Genomic DNA, 18,596 nt, shown 5'->3' on the forward strand with positions numbered 1-18,596 from the left:
GCTCTGTGACTCCCATTATAACACCAAACACCATATATTAAAGAAAAGCCACTAGAAAGCAATATAGTTTTCAAACTATATCTTGGAATGCAAGCAAGATCTTTCTATTAAACAGAAATCCACTCCCTGTAGAGAGAGGAGTAAGACAATGAAGAAATGACACTGGGAGGACTCTTGGGATCCACCTATGAAATTCCTTCTGTGGCAAAGATAAAACAATCCAACTCTGTATTTTGTTGGAGAGTCCCTTTAAAGTGCATTTTTTTTTTAAATGTATATTCTTTCTAAGCTCGGTGACACATAGCTTAATGGCCATATGGCATTTTTTTTGCTTGCATCTAATAATTTTTAATGCTTTCTTAAAAACTTACAGTGATTTGCTCTGGTAACAGCCTTCCATCTCTCACTGGCTATGCATGTTTTCTCAGTGGGTGTGATTTTTAAACTGTCCTAATAGGGAGTTAACTCTAATGAGTTGATAAACACCTCTTCCAAGGATTCTGGCCTTTTGGCTTTTGGAATACATCTCAAGATTCTTGACCTTGAAATCACAGAGCAAGATTCATCTGTTTCTGGTTATTGGTCATTTTTGTTATTTCTAACATGTTACTTTTGATATCAAGGACATATTTTTCCAGCTGAATTTGGTTCTCATATAATCTGTCTGACATGCAGATTTCTATGCATTTTTTATGCTTGTTCATAAAATGTATAAAGTAAATAAGGACTGAAAAATGTGAGTTATTTTTCACTTATACAGTATTAAAAGCAACTTTGAATCTCCTCATTTTTCATTTTTCCAGCTGCTGTATGGTATGTGGTTCTCATATTTTTAATGTTCTTCCTTCTGCTCTTTTTTTTTCATTCTAGATAACCCGTCTCTGCAGAATCCATGCTCATGGATTCTGAAAGACATTGTGATTGTTGTTGTAACTCTTTAGTTGCTTCTCAAAATGTACTGTGTATGAGTTTTATCTTGCATGTTTCATTAAGAAGAATTTTGCTGGTGTGAAGAGGAAGATTGTTTGCCTTGTCACTGTTGCCACTGGAAGGATGGAAGAGGAGATTGCTGCCCAGCCAATAGTGGCCTAGGGTTTGCTTCTAGAGTGACACTGGTGGCCAGGACGGGAGACAGAGAGGAAAGAAGTAGAAATCTAGGCTTAGATAATAATTCAGGCTAGAAGGAACCTCAGGAGTTCTTTAGTCCATACCTGCTGTGAGCAGGGTTAGCCGCGAGGTCCAACCAAATAGCTCAGTGATTTGTTCAGCTTGAGCTCTAACTAACAGACTCTTGAGGGGAGGAAAGCATATTTGCAGTGAAGTCTCTGAAAAGACAGAGAGAAGGAAATTTTTTCCCCCAGAACAAACATGCTGAGGTGTTATTTCAATTGAGGAAGCCATTGAAAGTTGCTGAACTAGAAAATGAGGAAGTCCCTGTGCAAGAGACTATTTGGGCCAGAGTGTGGCTGGAAGAAATACATTAAAAATAATTAATAAAAAGTGCCCTGGTGCTGACAAAGACAATTCTATTTTAGACCTCTTATACATAAATCTGTACATGAGCAGTTTTCCCATCTGAGTAGCCTAACATGCGTAAATACAGCACAGAATTAAATTGCACAGTTCAAAGTACATGTACGCATATGTTCCTCACTCTGGAACTCATCTGAGCAATTTTAAATATTATGGCAGCACATAAAAGGATATCACTGTAGCTCATTTAGTTTTCAGTGATAAAGTTTCTTGCCATCTAGTATCAGGCAATTATCACCTATAAATTTACATGCATGTGCAATGCTATTCCACTTGATCAGGCTTTTTGTGTAGTTCAAATTAAAGACACTTGCAACTATGTGCTGAATGGGTGTCTTAATATCTACTCTTTCAGTCTGTTTTCCTGATGAAGGAGGGCTTACGAGATCATACTGGAGTATTTGTGCAGACATATGTCTCTCAGTCACTCTTTTAATAGCTTTTGAACCTGCTGGACAATTTCAACCGCATTAGGAAGAGAGGAGCTAGCTTACAGATACTAAATTTACATACGTTAAATTAAAATTGGTAGTTAAGCATGGGAAGAAGAGATTCTTAGATTCACTGGCATTTCCATACCCCTCCTCTGCCACTGAAAGACTGTACCATGAACACTTTGTTTGAGTCTAGAGAATTCATATTAGAAAGCTATTGAGAATGCTTTGTCACAGAAAAAGCTTTAGAATTTATAGTTTATTAGACACTGGAGAATCCAAGTAGTCAATCCCAAACTGCAAAGCTTCAGCAGTCCCCTTGCTTATCTCTTTGCTACACATTAAAGAACCATTTCTTGATAACATCAAGCACTCACTTCAAAAAAATTACAAGGAGCTTTGGCACTATACTTACGTTTGTAAAAACCATCATATTTCTTGCCCTAAATAAAATCTGAAGTGATCAGTTAAAAGGGTAAAGAAAGCATGTACTGAATTAGCATAGTAGCTTCCTAGGTTTTTTTAGGTGGTCAGCTAATACTTCTAGTTTAATTGCTGTTTGAATGCATGGGAACTTTCAGTGTATTTCTTTCCCAGTGTTGACATCACGGAAAGTTCACAAAGTATGACAAACTGGTAAAAGCACTGTTCCGAAGGGACCTTCCTCTTAGCATTTGGCAGGCATTCCTAAATAGGACCTATTTTATTTAGGTTTTCAGCACCATCTCTACTGGTCAAATAATGATCTTGTTAACAGCTAGAAGATAGAATATTTCTTTAACCATGTGCTCCTCTTTATTTTTGTGATGGAGTTATTGTCATAGAATTTTAAATAAACACAGAATTAGTCTGAGAGCATCATATGACCAAATACCCCCCCCCCCCCAAAAGTTAATTCAGAGAGAAACTTCTGAAGCATCATTTTAGCAGAATTTTTAATAAGGGATCTCACAGACTGATCTTCTTCCTTTTCCTGAATTCCTTATGCACTGGGAGTAATTCCACTGGAAGCCAAAGGGATCAGAAACAAGTAAGACAACTTCTCATTGAATATTTCAGACATATTTAAAGAAAAAAACACTGAGTGTAAGATAATTAAATGTTTTTGAAGTGCATTTTTTATAAAACCTTGTGTCTCGGGTAATACATTTTTCCATGGAACAACTAAGAATGCAAACGTTACCTCAATTATTTTTAATCTGCCTTATAACAGACTGCATTGTCCCCAACTGAGGCTGGAGATCAGTTGTAAGTTGACACTATTTCTGTATTCCAGCTTTGGTTCACTGAAAAGACCATACCTGCTCAAGATCTGTCTCACTGACTGTTCATGAAAAGTCCTTGGCAATAAAAGGAATGAATGGTATGTAAATAGCACAATGAATGTACAATGTCACCGTTAAAAATTATGTCTTAGCTCTGCTTGCCTTATTTAGGTATAGAACTAGTTAACATCCACTGAAGACTAACACTGTGGCATAATGCACTTCCTGGAGGGGTCTTGGTTCCAGAAAAAAGGATCAAACTATCAGCAAAAGCTCACAGCTTATCACAGTTGAAGGAAAAAGAATCTTTACAGACTGCATTTATGCAATGCATGTTAGTACTTTCAACTTTCAACTAGTTGTGTTCACTTCTACAAATCTGGCATAAAATCACTGCTTTCTGGTAAGCATCCATGTCCATTCTGCTTTAAGGAGGGGTGAACACACATGAAGATGCTCTTCACCCTGATTCAGTAATAATGAAATGAAATTGGTGTAGCTTAAGTAGGATTACACAGGCAGCCCCAGTGATAAGCACTGAACTGTCTGGAATTTATGGATTTTCTCAAATCATGTTTCTGGTGCTTGAGGAAGCAGATTTTTCTTTGGTCTCACAGCAGTTAGATTTTGCTTATTAAATGTTTTTTCCTCTTTTCCAGTTTTCACTAGCAGCCATTCTATCAGTTTTTATGTAATGTGGGTGGAAGAAATTTTCCTCTGCTAGTTAAGATACATTTCTCAGTGTACTTTCTTGCAATTTTTGTGTGGGCACTGCAAAACTTTGTATTTGTGGAAAATTATTTGCTAATCTTCTTTTAACTGCATTTCAAACAGGAAGTATTCCTTTATTTTGTGGGGTTATATAAGTGTTGAAACAATATGGACCTTAGTAGGAATTTGCCACAATAACTACAAGATGTGCACATACTTTAGCAGGCTTCAGAGAATGACTTTTTCCAGCTTAGCTGTGGGATCTGTAAATACTACAGAGATAATGGAACCAATCAGTAGCAGTTTTGCCTGAAAACTTCAGGCAAAAGTTATCTTCAACACTGCTGCATTTCTAAATTTGCTGCTTTACTCCTTTACTCCACAGAATCTGAGTGTTGTGATTCAGATGGCTACTGGGATCGTTAACATTAAGGCAGTATCTTTATAACCACTGGAGAAGCACAAGAGCCGTGCCAAGGCTGGTTCTCCCTTCTCAGCCCAGAGAGCTTTCTGCTGCATGGGGATGGGGAAGGGGCACCGGGCTGCAAAAAAACCCGGGTTACATTTGGGTTTGATTTCAGCAAAGTTTCATTTCTGACGTAACAGTGCTGAAATCTTGTCTGTTAAAGCATACAAAAAAACCCAAACCAAATAAAATAATGAAAATAAAAACAAAACAAAACAAAACAAAAAAAACCCTACGGGAAAAAAAGCTGCAGCTGTTTTTTGAGTGGATCTGCCACTCTGGGCCAAAATACCACAGGAGGAGGTTTTGGTGTGTTTCAGCTCTCCTAAGGCAATTGCTCAAAATCTCTCCTTTCCCCTGAAGAAGGGAGGCAGCCCCAGGCCTGGCAAATTTGGGCTTCCAGCAAGGGCCAGCCAGAAGGGAGGGCATTTTGTGAGCGCACCTTCTGGCAGCCCGAGAGCCAAAGCCACCCAGGCGGGCAGCAATCTGCCGAGAGAAACCCAAGCTCTTTCCCACGGAAATTTGGACGCGCTCCGAACTGCCGCTTCCATTCTGGCCCCAGGTAGGTTTCCACAGCGCGTACGCTCGGTGTCAGCTCAGTTTGTCCTCTGCTGCCCTTGCATATGGACGCACAGCACTCCTGAGCCTGAGGAACCCCCACCCGCAGCCCGGCCCGCTCTCAGAGCCTCCGGCCGCGCTCCCCAAGCGGTCCGCAGCCGGCGGCGGCGCTAGGACCCTGCGGGCGCAGGAACGGGCGGGCGCGCATGCGCGGTGGCGCTGGCCGCCGCCGGGCTCGGCGGAGCGCTGCGGGAGGGGACGGAGCGGCGGGGGGCGGCCGCCGGGAGCTTTCCGTCAGCGCCCGGCGTGGATGGGCGCCGCGGCTCGGTGCTGCGCTGCCCGGCCCCGATGAGTCCTCGCCGGAGCAAGTGAGTGAGAGGCGCTGAGCGCCGCTGTCCTCGCCCGCCCGCCCGCCCTCCCCGGGACAGCGCGTCCCTCCCGGGCGGGGAGGGGGCCGGCGCCCGCCTCGCTCTTTCAGCGCCGCCGGTCCCGCGGGGCAGCCCGGGGCACCGCGCGGGTTGTCGCCTTTCAGGGCGATCCCAGCTGTTAATTTTAAACGCTGTCTCCGAGAGCGGCGGGCGGAGGGGAAGCGCTGCCCGCGGCCGTGAGCCGGCCCTGCCTCTACGGAGCCGCCGCCGCTCCGCGCGAACGGGCCGGGCCGGGTCAGGCTGGGCGGTGAGGGGTCGGGCTGGGCGGAGGGAGCCGCGCCGCCACCTGCGCCTCGACGCGCGGCTCACCGGGCTGCCCCGGCCCTATCTGCCTTTCCCCGCAGAGCGCTGGCTGCCCGGCCTCGGCAGCGAGGATGTGGTGAGGGAATGGGGCTGTCTCCCGCGGGGGCTCGCCATGGCCAGGGAGGACTCGGTGAGGTGCCTGCGCTGCCTGCTCTACGCCCTCAACCTCCTCTTCTGGGTGAGTCCGAGCAAGCGGCGGCCGCGGCGCGCGGCACGGCCCCGGTGGTGCCTCTGCGTCGGGGGCTGCGGGAACCGGGGAGGGAAAGCGGCCCGTGGGTGTCTCTGATGCGCGCCCCTGGGCAGGCGGGGCTCGTCGTGACACGCCTTAAAGAAAAGCATTTGGAAACTTGCTGTGAGTGAAATTAGTGTGGTGCTGGCTTCGTCTTATAAATGCACGTGTGCACCCGTAATGCACGCGTGTGTGCAGAGAGGGAAATACTCGGGGGTGTCGTGGCTTCCTCACTGTGTGAGTGAGCGTCAGAGCATCCCGTGACCCGGACTGAACTCAGCTCTCAGAGCACTGAGCTGCCCTGTGGGGGCCTTATCCAGCTCATCGTTGTGCTTTTGGGGACTGGATCCAAGCTGGCAGACAGGACTTGGAGTGATTTCTTTCTTTTGCTTTCAGCATTTCAGTCAAAGCTGTAATTACAGCAGTAGGGCTTCCAGCTCTCAAGCATGAAGTAGGTGTGATCAGCTCTGGCTCCTCAACTTTTCACGTCTCCACACAAACTGTACAATGCAGATTTCTCACAAATCACACTCACACCAAATGAAGCCTGCTTCACCCACATAGTTGAGATTTGTGCTGGCTAAGTATAGGAAAAAGAACCAGTAAGAGGCATGATGTTCCACACCCATTGGCAAGTACTGATTTGAGAGGTGCTGCCTGATTGTGTGATTCAGGCAGCATACATAGGCTAACACCAAGTGTATTTTATACTGAAGTAAAAATGAAGATTACTGAAAATTACGTGGAGAGCAGAATATGAATGAGAGAATTATTAGAGTGCATTTGGGCAAAATAAGACGCTATTGAAAGTTTTGTGTTTGGCAGAGGTGAAACATAAGTATTTCATTCTTCCAGCAAATGTAGGACTAAAGTCCTATAAACAGAAGATGAGGAAATTGTCTCCATTTTTTTTTTTTTTTAATAATGTGTAGTTATTTATCACATTATGCATGTTTTTCACTGGATATCATACAAAATCTTAGAACTTATATTTCGTCGAGTGAGGGCTGCCTGGGTCCTATTCCTGATTTTTAGGCATATGCTGCTAGAGTTGAGTGAATGTACATCCATGTGACTGGGAACATCCTGTCCTCCAGTATGCATTCTCATTACCTTCATCTTGGTTCCAAATTGCTTCCTTGAGCAGTCCTTGTCAGTTTTCATTCACGCCCTTAACTCACCCCCAAAAGCATCCTGTATCCTTAAGCTTACTCCACTTTTCTCTCTTTCACTCCCTGCTCTGTGCTTATCATGTTTCTTCAGACTTAGTATTTAGGGGCATCTTTATAGGCAAAAGCAGTCATTCGTGTGGTCCCTAGGTGATAACCTCACAAGGTAGTGCCCCCATTCTTTGGTGGTGAGGGCCTTGGTGCTTAAGCTGAGTGCTCCTTTTCTCCTCCTGAGTGGCGCTCCTTATGTAGGGAAGTTTGCCTGTATCTTTGGAGGGGACTGGTGCATTGCATCACATCTCTCTAGGGAGATCAAGGATTGATGAATGTCATACATGTAAGGAGGCTGAAGTTGGACTAATGAAGAGGCAGTGAGCAGGGAACAGGTGTAGAGAGAAACAAGCAGATGTGGAGATGGGAGATGCATGTAGGTGTACTTGTGTGGGAGGGTGCATGCTGGCTTGCTTGGGAGATTTAAGTGTTTGCCCTCTTTGCTTGAATTAAATTCTGTTCCATATTCCAAGTCAGATTGCTCCTTCCAGCTTTTCATTGTTTTGTTCTTGTGTTTTTCTGTTGTGGAGCTAAGGCACAGAGCTGCAGAGCACTTTGCAGCTTGGCAGTGGACTAACAGCAACTGCATCCATAGTGTGCTGCTGTTAGCCTTGTCCATCTGTAATTCATCATTCAATATTTTCTTAAAAGCATCTGGCTAGAAATAATTTCTCATTCTTTAGATTTTTTTTTTTGTTTGCCTTTTGAATAATGATGTCTCAGGTCACTGCTGAATAGGAAGTGTGACTTCTTTTTTTCTTTCATAATCATATAGGAAAGGGGATCTTTTGAGTCTATATCAATATGACAAGAAGTCCTAGAGAAGAAAACAGCAACTTTTCATAATCATCTTCAAGACAACAATGTGAAAAATATCTAAATTTAATCTTCATATCTGATGGTAAGCAGCTCCAAGCAGCTAAGCAAGATCTGTATTCACAAAATGTGTGTAAAAAGATGTGAATATGTACTTGAATAGTAAATGCCAGTATCAGCAGGTAACTTGCATTACAGATGTTTAGTAGAATAAAGCCGTTTTCTGTAATGTGTATAGAATTAAAGGTGTTAGAACTAAAGAGAAAAATTGGCCAGTCTGTTTGGAGCTTGTTCCCTGAATTTGAAAAAGTAATTGTATGCAACTGTTTGACACAGAATAAAACAAACAAACGAAAAGTGATTGCCATAATTGTGTAGTGAGAAATAGGATGAATGGTAGGTGGGCAATTACAGTTAAATCAGATTCTTTGGAGGCATGTGCATTTAAAAACCTCTTTCTGCTTTCTATCTGATCTTGTTTGGATGTGTATTTGACAACTAAATACAAATCTGCTACTCATTGCTTATTGTAGTGAAACGTCTCGTATCTCTTTCTCTATCAGAGCTGAATTTTCTTCCATTGGGGTCAGTGGGAGTGCTACCACTGACTTTTCTGAGCATAAGAGTATGACCCCGCTGGGCAAAAAATTCTCATGGAAAAGTTCTGCGGGCAGCAGGTGCTTACTTGCCTGTGTGTGGGTGAGAGCTGTTTCTCTTCACCACCAGTCTTCCATTTGGAAAGCTTTAGCTTGTAATGTTGCTTATGTTAGCATTTAGTTTGATAAATACCAGCTCAGACTATGGACTGGATGGCAGGGAGTTTAGATTAGATCAGCTCCTGGAAATGCAGCTGCATTCCTCCTGAGCTATGAGTGTGGTATTATGCTCTGCCTTAACAGATAAACACAATAGCAGCATGCTTAAAATGGATGAGAGAGCTATGTGTGTTTCTGGGGTGTGCAGAGAGTTCACAATTTTGGGAACATTTATGTTATAGTCCTTAAACTTGTTCTTGGAGGGTTTTACAACAACTCCTGCTTCATTCCTTCAAAAGGGCTATGGCCTCCAAACAGCAAGCAGTTGTTATTACTGTGTCTGTTTGCTGTGTTGCTTATCAGTCTCTGGCTGAAAACATTGAAGACATACAAACAGCGTGTGTTGACTTTTTGAAATCATGGCTTGATGAAGGGTCCTAACCAGAATACGGTGACCTTCTCTCCTTGTTTCTTTCTGGTGTTGTGCAGTGGCCAGTCCAGCCACGTATTGTGCAAACAGGCTTCTCTCCCAAGAAGAAAATAGAGACTCAGCTACATTGACCTCTAACATTTGAAACCCTGAAAAAAGCTGTAAGACACCCTGTAGCTGCTGTGTCTGGCGCAGTCTGAGTATCTGCCTCTGAGGAGAAAATGTTTAGAGTAACTTTCAAATGTGTCCTGTGTGCAACTGGTGCAGCACTTGCGCAAGGGATTCCAGCTTTTATTTTGCCAGTCTGGTAAGGGCAGACAAGTGCACGTATAGCTCCTTGAGGACGTGTTAATGCATAATAAAATTGACTAGTCTGATCATCAGTCTTGCAGAAAATCTTTCTGTGTGAATGACTGCTGTGTGGATGGCTGGTGTCTTCATAATTTGGTTACTGTCAAATCCCTCTACAAGCAGTGAAGCAAAAGAACTTTATCAGTCGCTGTGCTGTGACACTTGTAGCTTCTCCAGAGTGTAACTTACTGGTGTACAACTGCATGCTTTATATTTGGAAAAAGTGCTTTTTGTAGGGTTTACCTAATGAGCAGTGATTTGGAAGAGTCAACAGGGTGATACATGTGTACGTGAGTGGGATGAAAGGAGTGTTGTCTGGATGTGAATAGATTGGTATTTCCTAAGCTGTGACTTGCAGTAGGCATTTTCTTCTGAAGTGGAAATAAAAATGTTGTCAGTGTTCTAATTATTGTTGGTTAAGTGATTGAATGTGGTAGTAGATCTATGATTCTTCTGGAAGATGATCCTAAGGTCAGCTGAATCATGCATCTGACTGCAAAATGTCTTTTTCAAGACATTTGAATCATTGGGTTGATTTTTTTTTTTAATAGCACTTTGGGCAGGAATATCCTTCAAACTGAAGCCTGCATTTAACATTGGGTTTGATTCTTCTGTCATCTGCATGTGTAAAAGAGCATCACTCCAAGGAATTTAGACTAACAGATGCAACTTGATTTCTCCAGATGTCTTGTTTTTGTAACATTGCTATTTGCAGCATATTAGTATCTCCAGAAATGCACTGTTTAGCATTTTTTAGTCAAGACTTTTTACTTAAGCAAATTATCTTTCTTGTGCTTGAGAGAAGCCAGGCTGCTACTGCTTCTTAGTTTTCAGTTTTTAGAGACAGTACTAGTCTTTATTTCTAGATAATGTGTGTGAGATTTAGTTTTTACTGAGATTTCAGTTTGTTTGGAAAGATTTAATAGTTCTACAAATATGTTTTATGCATTCTATGAGACTATAAAGGTCTGTGCTTCTGGGGCTTTCCTAGATCAGCAAACTCCTGACACCGTTCCAGCTTAGTAGCAGTTATGGATTTAATGTGAGCATCCTTGTTTGTTTTGAGAGCTTCATAACTTGTCCTGTTGTAAATCCTCCTCACCATGGTTTGTAATAATGCCAGTTGTTCTGGACTTTGCTACAGTTTCTTCCCCCTTCGGCTTTCTTTGCAGTCCTTTAAGGTGGAGAGACCTTAGCTTGGCATCAAATGCAGGCATCAGTCACAGAAAATGGGCAGCCAGTTAACACTGGAGATCTATGGGCAGTGGCCTTCGTGGTTGTGCTAGAACAGGAAATAGAAAACAGAGCTGAGTACTGGAAAAATTCAGTGTCCTGACTGTCTAAAGTAGTAGAAGATTAAGCAAAGCAACAGCTTGGAGAGGTACGGACTTGTTATACTTCTTGGTAGCTCAGACACACAGGTTCCTTTGAAAAAGTATAGTCTGAATTGGTGAACTAGGTAATACTACTAAATGTTAATAAAAGCAGCACAATTGTTTTGTCAAATTTCTCATGTTTTCTCATATTTTAAAAAAGCCAAATATATCTGAAATGCAGGAAGAAGTCTGTATGGACTTTCTATCTTGAGAAAACTTTTTTTTTCTTTGGTGAGTGTGCGTGGCAAGAAGGAGCGGCTGCTGTTGTGTTCATTGTAATTGAGAGTGACCATGGCTTGGGCAAATCAGGGTTGTAAGCTGTGGGTGTCTGTATCATAGTGGTAGGCTTCTCTTTAGCAGGTGATTCACAGTGTCACTGGGTGTCAAGCAGAGTCAAATGTTGCCATGTTCTTCACCCCATGAGGTTTATCTGCCTGAGGAAATGCTGTTTCTGTTGAACCGTGCCTGAACTTTCCTTCATGCTGCTAGCTCCTACTATGTAGCAGTACCATCTAATTTAGGCTATGTGATTGCAGCCAGTCAGCCCTCCTGGCTGACAATGTGAATCGCTTTACATCTACCTTGAATTTGTGCTTGTGAACCAGAAATCAGATAACATGAAAAAGAAGCAAGCTTTCAGTTAGTTTTCCCTTTAATGCAAATATTTTGCACACTTGTATTATCTAGTTTTGGTTATGTGTTTCACCTGAGAAAATATAGCAAGGGAATATTAACGCTGTGCATTGAAGCATTAAAAATAATTGAAAGCAGAGGTATTGTGTCCTTCTTTTCTAACCTCAAATGTATCTTTTTCCAACCTCAAATGTATGTGTTCAACCTTGTAATTATTTTTACTTTATGTTTTGCATTTACTGTGACACAACAAAGACATTGTTCTATCTTCCCTTCTTCGGATCCAGATTCTGAGTATGGGTTGTGTTTCTGCTGCCGTCCAACTGCCTCTCCTGCCAGTGGCATCTGAAGATGCTTGGAGTGAATAGACTAAGGATCACATTTTCAAAGAATTTATGTGACTAATAATATCCATTGAAATGAACACTGCCCAGCTGGGTACTTGTGTTTACCAGTGTAAATATGGTGTTCATGCTGGACAATTATGGTCTGCTTTTAGGGACCGCTCCGTAGACATGGTAACTGAAACCTGATTTTCTTAGCATTCTTACGTAAAGAAAATACCTAGAAGGCCATTCAAGAATAACTCCCACTTCTGTGGGAGTTTGGTGTCTTTTAATGGCAGAGCAAGCTATAGGAGGAGTTCTAAAGGAACAGAAATGCTTTTAATGTTGGTCTTTGAGAAATCTTTTACTTTTTGGTGTCTTTGGGCTGTATTATTTATATAACATCCACAGATTCTGGGAGCGCACAGAAGCATACGTCAAAGTTCTCTTTAAGGTGCTATACAAATATAAATCAAAGAGAAGTCAAGTGCTGTCTCTGGAAAGGGCACTAAAGAAATTTGAGGAGATACTCATATAGATAAATTTCTTTTTTTAAACTGCTTTTTTTGTTTTTCATCAGCTGCTATCTGAGCTTTTCTACTTAGGGGAAGAGCAGTAAGAAACATGTTTGAAGTGAGGGACAGTGAAGGAAGTTGAGTGGGTAAAAGGTGATGAATGTAGGCCAGGGAGAGACTGGATTTTGATGGCCCAGGAGTGTTTCTAAGGTCTGGAGTTTGGTAGAAGTGCCACCAGAACAATACATTACCAGTCTGTGTTCTAACGAAGTAAAGCAAAGCAGAGTTCAGCTGCTGGTCAACTTTGTATCTGCCTCTGAGTAACCTTTTATCCCACCTGTTTTCATAGGTGAGAGGGCTCATTCCTCATGAAGACTGACAATAGCTTAGTGGATGAGTTTCAGCAATACAGTCCCTTAAAAGAGAGTGGCTTGACATGATGATGGAAAGGAAAAAATATTCCCAGACTTCACCCTAATGTTAGAAATGGCGTTAATGTTTCTTTATGGACATTCAGGAATCATTGGGGGGCTCCCAAGTTATAAGGAACAATTCAATTTCAGGTAGTGTTATAGGAATCTGTGATTGAAGTAAAAAATACAGGATCATTTGAGTAATTCTTGGGCTGGTGGGTATTTGTGTACAAAACAAAGAAATTAAGTGATGTTCTTGCAACCAACTGATAAGCAGATCCTATGGATTGTGGGAAATACATATGGTCATTCATATATTAGTTTTCTGTTTATATATTCTGAGTTTAAACATTGATTGCCCAAGAGAGATGGACTGCTGTCCATGAACAGAAACAAGCACTTACAGAAATAAAATTAAGAGTGTGTTGTATACGTGTGAAGGCATATTGTTTTGATGGTGGAATAGCCTGCTTTTAGATTAACTGTGCCTAAATCTGTTCGCATATTTGAGCTCCTATTTCACATTTCTTTTTGCCATGCTGCTGTAGGATCCTCATGCAGTCAGTTGTTGGAGAGCTCGCTTGCTTTCCTTGGGAGAGCAACCCTTTAGCAGGCTGTCTGTGCTCCAGCAGTTGCCTCATTGCGAAGTGTGCAAGTTCCAGCTCATGCCAAGCCTGGATCAGGTTGTTAACTCACAGCTGCAGCTGTGCAAGCAAACCTGCATTCAAAGTGCAAATAAGCACATGCTTCAGCTGTTTGTAAGTAGGAGGGGACCAAGGCAAAACCCTCTGCAGGGACCTTGGCTAAAACTAAATGTTGGCGTATCCTTAAAATAAAAGGTGCATTAGTGGGGAATTGGGATTTTTTCCTGTTTTATAGGCCATGATTCTTTCTGTAAACATTTCAATGCTTTTGCCAGGTAATACAGAAAACAAACGAGACCTCTTGTCCCTCTGTCCTCTACTCTTACTCCCTTCCCTCCCTGAAAAATGTGGTTGCTTGTTTGTCCAGGGATCTGAATCATCTGTGTTTGTCCAGGGATCTGAATATTGAACTTAATTGTGAAAATCCTGTGAAAACATTGCAACATATTCTGACCTTGTAGCGATTCCTCCCCACCCCCACGGGTAAAAATCACAGCTCAGGTTACCAAAATCAATTCTAACTGGAAAAATTTCTCAAGAATTGCTCCTTCACTAAAATTAAAAGACTTCTTTTGCCAAATGCTGCCATATCTGGGAATTAATTTCCTTGGAGCTGCAAATCTTTTTCTGCAAAGGAAATTTCTTTATAGTGCCACTGTTCAGCGTTTTGTACGGATCCCAGAGCTTGGCCTGAAGTTGTTTACCCCATCTGTTTTGATACAAAGAACCTTGTGATTTTTACTGAGGAAGATAATTTTAACCTTTCCTCCGGTTTAATAGTGTGAGAGAAAAACCCTGCTCTCCAATGAGCACAGCAAGTTCCATTGGCAAAAACTACAGTGTTAGAATGTTTGAATGTAAAAAGTGATGAGAGAACGCAAACAGGTGTGCAAATAGCTACAGCAATGTGTCTTGCTCCCCAAAAGACTGAAATTCCTGTTTGTTTATGAATTGTAAATGTAGATTGATTTTTTCCAATGTCAGCATTACCTTAAAGATAATTGCGAGTAGGTTAGTTACAATAAGGGATTAAAGTATATACTTAATGAATAATAAATTTTAATACATAGCTGATGTAGAACACTTTCAAAGGTAACTTAAACTGTGCCTGGAAATGACTATTCGTAGTACTTCGAGTTTTCTGAGAAACATTTAGTAGCTTTGAAAACTTTAGACTATGAACTGGTTTGGAAATGTAATATTTCATTGTGTGATCTTCATATTGCACATATATTAAAATATAATTTATTACCTTTGTTTACGTGGTGAAAATATATTTAAAATAGAATATGATAGCAGATAATTTCATAAACCCTTTGGTGTCATGCTGATGGCTATGTAACATATTGTGATGGTTTAGAATGAAACCCCTAGTGACCTGTGCAGCCAGCTGCAACAGATAAAAATGTTTTACTGCCTACTTGTGTATTGTGTTTACAGCATGGCAGGCTGGCTGTCATCAGAGAAGCTCAGATGAACTTTTTGATTAAATGATGTAGCTGCTGTTAATGTGGTGAAAATTATTTTGGTAGTTCTGTTTCTTATAAAATTTTGTCCTTTTATCTGATTGCTTGCTACAACTTTCTAACTGGTCTGTATTTTGCTTCTAAATTAGTTATGAAGCAGCTGCCAGTTTTATAGGCCACCTTTTGTTCTGCCTCCAGATGAACCAACGAAAGCTATAATGAGGACCTTGCCTCTGCCCATGATTCCTTGAAAGCAGTGTTGCAGAGAATTAGTCATTTCTGGTAGGTTTGGGTGTTCGCTCAGGGCAGTGGTGTTGTTCCTCCTTGTGTTAAGCACATAGGCTGAGTTGTACTGCTAATGTCCATGCATTCCCTGTGTTTTCAGCTGAAGATCTGTCTCTGGCTTAGTTGCTTAAAAGTAGTTGGTGCTTTGAGCCTTGTTAATTTCAGATGGCACTTGAAGATGCTTAGCATCTTTACAGGGCAGCATCCATGCTGTGAGGCAGCATGTTGAGTCGCGATAGAAGGCTGTGGAATTTGGGGATGTATGTCATGCTTCTGTTGTGATTCTCCTGTGACTGTGGAGCAAGTGAGCTGTCAAGTCAATTGATGAGTATGAGCTAATGCTTGATAAGCTTTTGTCCTTAAATTAAACATCAACATCAGTCAGTACTGTGGGGCAGCCTGGTGTTGCAAACACACCTTTCATACTGCATGGTTTTCCTACCCAGAGGCTGACTTAGCTGATTAGAAAGGATGTGGCTTTTTTCCTTCTTGTAGTTACAGGCTACCAAACGCTTGCTGGATTATGTGCAGTAAAACACGCCTTTTGTAATGTCTGTGGCTGAATTGCTTTTATGTGTTCTCATAGTTTACACAACGGCGTGACTCCTTATTTAAATAGAAGCTTCCTGAGTATTTGCATGTTGTTTCTTAGCCATGTCAAATTGCTTCCCCGATTTGACAGTGGTACTGACTTTCATGGATGTGAATCCAATGTATTCAAGAAGTCTGCCTTTCAAGTTATTCAGAGTAATAAGGCAACTTGTATCTTGCTTTGAAGAAGGCTCAAAGATCTGTCTTGTGGACTGTATCCGTTTGGCAGAATGGTGCTGGTCAGGAAATGCATGTGTAACATCAGTGTAGCAGTGTGGTAAGGCATTTTGAGTGATGCTGAACTAGATAAAGCATTAATACCATGCATGCACTGTAAGAGTAGCTGAAGTCAGTAATGCCTGAAGAAGCAGTGATTGTTCCAAGCATAGGAGAGGTGACCTATAGCTAGTTCCTGCTGTGGTTACAGGAGAAATTTTCTTGTGTGTAATTTACATCCAACAGTTTAATTTGGCTGGTATTGCTGTACCAAATTAATTTCATCTTTCTGTGGAAGTATTGGCAGGCGGCTTAGGGAGGGTATAAAACGTTTTCTACTGCTTTGTAACCACAAGAAGGTGTGCTATATGCTTGTGGTCTTCCTTACCTCTCTTTGTGTAAGAAACATGATCTGTATTGCTTGTATAATACTTGCTTGTAGCTTTCTTCCAAGGAGGTAGTTGTTATCTAGGAGTTCAGCTAGAAGGGAATGATGGTCATTATTTATCTCCTCTTGCAGCTTCCTGCATTATCAATTAAACAGAACAGAAAATGCTCTTTACTCCTACTGTTTTAACAACCAAAATAGATTCTACAAAGCTTAAAGGAAATGGGCCCTGACGCACATCTATGTAGTAGATTTGCAGCAAGCTTTCCTGACTGTGCTTGAAGCACACTGAGCAGTTGGAGTTCTCACTGGCAGTGCCTGTACTTCGTGCATTGGTTCCATATTGTGGGATGAAGCAGTGTGCAGTAGCAAGTGGGACTTCTCATGAAATATTCAAGGCAGAAGTAGTCTGCTGTGAGCATGCTGCAGGCGAAGGCAAAGCATTGCAAAGAGCTGATAAGGACACAGAAGAACTTTCCTTGTTCATTAGTCTTGTGCCAGCTAGCTAGTTCTTTATGGCAATGTTAAGGAAGTTTGAAGGCATGTGGAAAGCTAGCTGTAATCATTGAAGGTAACAGAGGAGACTCCTCCAGGGACAGTGACTCCACCGCATCCCTGGGCAGCCCATTCCAGCATGTGACCAATCTCTCGGAGAAGTATTTCCTAATGTTCCTTCTAGTCCTATTGCTAGTTATGTGGGAGAAGAGGCTGACCCCCACCTCACCACAGCCTCCCTTCAGGTAGTTATAGAGTGATAAGGTCACCCCTGAGGCTCCTCCTCTCCAGACTAAGCAATCCCAGCTCCCTCAGCTGCTTCTCATCAGACTTGTGCTCCTCACCAGCTTCATTGCCCTTCTCTGAACATGCTCCAGAGCCCCAGAGTCTTTCTTACAGTGAGGGGCCCAAAACTGAGCACAGTACTCGAGGTGCAGCCTCACCAGGGCTGAATACAGAGGGATGGTCACTCCCTGATCCTGCTGGCAACACTATTTCTGATACAAGCCTGGATGCCATTGGTCCTCTTGGCCACATGAACACACTGCTGAGGTTTCCAAGCATTCACCTATACAATGCCTGACGGCAGCATTAAGGAGAGCCAGCATGCTCAGATCTCCATCCCTCAGCTAGGCAGTGAAATCTTGAGTCTGCCAGGTTCAGTCCCTGTTCAGGACTTACTACTGTTCAGACTTAAGTGCCAATGTGAAAGTGGTATTTGTGGCTTCTGTGTCCAGATTCTCCTTTGAGTGTAATAAACAAGCAGAATTCTCTGAAATGGTTTGTAAAGTAGACAGTAGTATTATTAGTAACTCTATATTTGCTGAGTTTTATAGAAAAGCTTAGTGGATCCCTCCTTTCCTTTAAGGGGTTCCCAGCAGCATCTCTCCATTTGGAGAGCAGTGCTTTGTCTGTTTGGTGCATGAAGGAGCAAATGCAGTGTTCTTAGGACCAGAGGGTGCTCGCAAACACAAATGTTGCTGTGGTGTCCCGCCTCCAGAAGGAAAGATGCACTGACTTACTTAGCTGCTGTTTACAGACCTGCGGTAGTATTACCCAGTGCAAAGTACAAGGACAAAACCGGTGAAGAATGCTGTGTTGTCTTCCAGCAGAACTTCTGCTTTCAGAACTGAATACAAGCAACAGTGTTGGCAGGGTGTGCTCCAACCATATCCTCTAGGTATGGTTGCTGAACAAAAATAAGAGGCAGGACCCTCTACTGGTAGATTCAGAATGTGCTGGGTGCACGATGGCATCGTCTGACAGAAACTCAATGCTGTCAAGATCGTGACTGTTCTGGGTAGATTCAGTCTTCCCTTTAGGAGCAGTGCTGATGATGTGTTGTGGCTTTATGGCTCTCAAGAATATGACAGTCAGGCACTGAACTCTTAACTGACCCAGGTTTTACAATATAAGCCAAAAGCAGTGAACTGTATTGTCATTTTACAGCTCAGGAGACTAAGGCATAGTGATCATACTATGGCTTTATCTGAACAAGAGAATTGGATTCTTACAAATTTAACCACGGGATTTGTCTCTTCTCCTTATCAGTACTCTTTTATCCTGAATGTTGCTTCAACTTATTCTTTACTGGCTTTACACGAAGGCATCTTCATGGTGTTATACAAACAGATGGATGTCATCTCTGAGCCCTGAAATAATCACTGGTTTTAGCAGCATAAGTCCTCCCTTTTTGTTTCTGTTGTACCTCATGCAGTGGTAGGACTTGAGCCAGCGCTGGCATTACTT

At 42.2% G+C, this 18,596-nt stretch overlaps 1 protein-coding gene across 4 annotated transcripts in view; it reads left to right on the forward strand.

The window, feature by feature from the left end:
- The first annotated feature begins 4,774 nt into the window (after window positions 1–4,774).
- TSPAN12 (tetraspanin 12) overlaps window positions 4,775–18,596 on the forward strand; it is a 47,618-nt gene continuing 33,796 nt past the window's right edge. For 3 of the 4 annotated variants that reach the window (XM_031615299.2, XM_031615307.2, XM_090137131.1), the window contains exons 1-2: window positions 5,195–5,335; window positions 5,740–5,876. In XM_031615299.2, coding sequence (XP_031471159.1) covers window positions 5,811–5,876 — 66 coding nt within the window. In that variant the 5' untranslated portion in view covers window positions 5,195–5,335; window positions 5,740–5,810. Of the gene's footprint in view, window positions 4,972–5,194; window positions 5,336–5,739; window positions 5,877–18,596 lie in introns of those variants that run through there. The other variant, XM_090137124.1, reaches the window with a different exon arrangement.

This window comes from Phasianus colchicus, chromosome 1 (genome assembly GCF_987193195.1).
Source record: "Phasianus colchicus chromosome 1, bPhaCol1.hap1.1, whole genome shotgun sequence".
NCBI lineage: Eukaryota > Metazoa > Chordata > Aves > Galliformes > Phasianidae > Phasianus > Phasianus colchicus.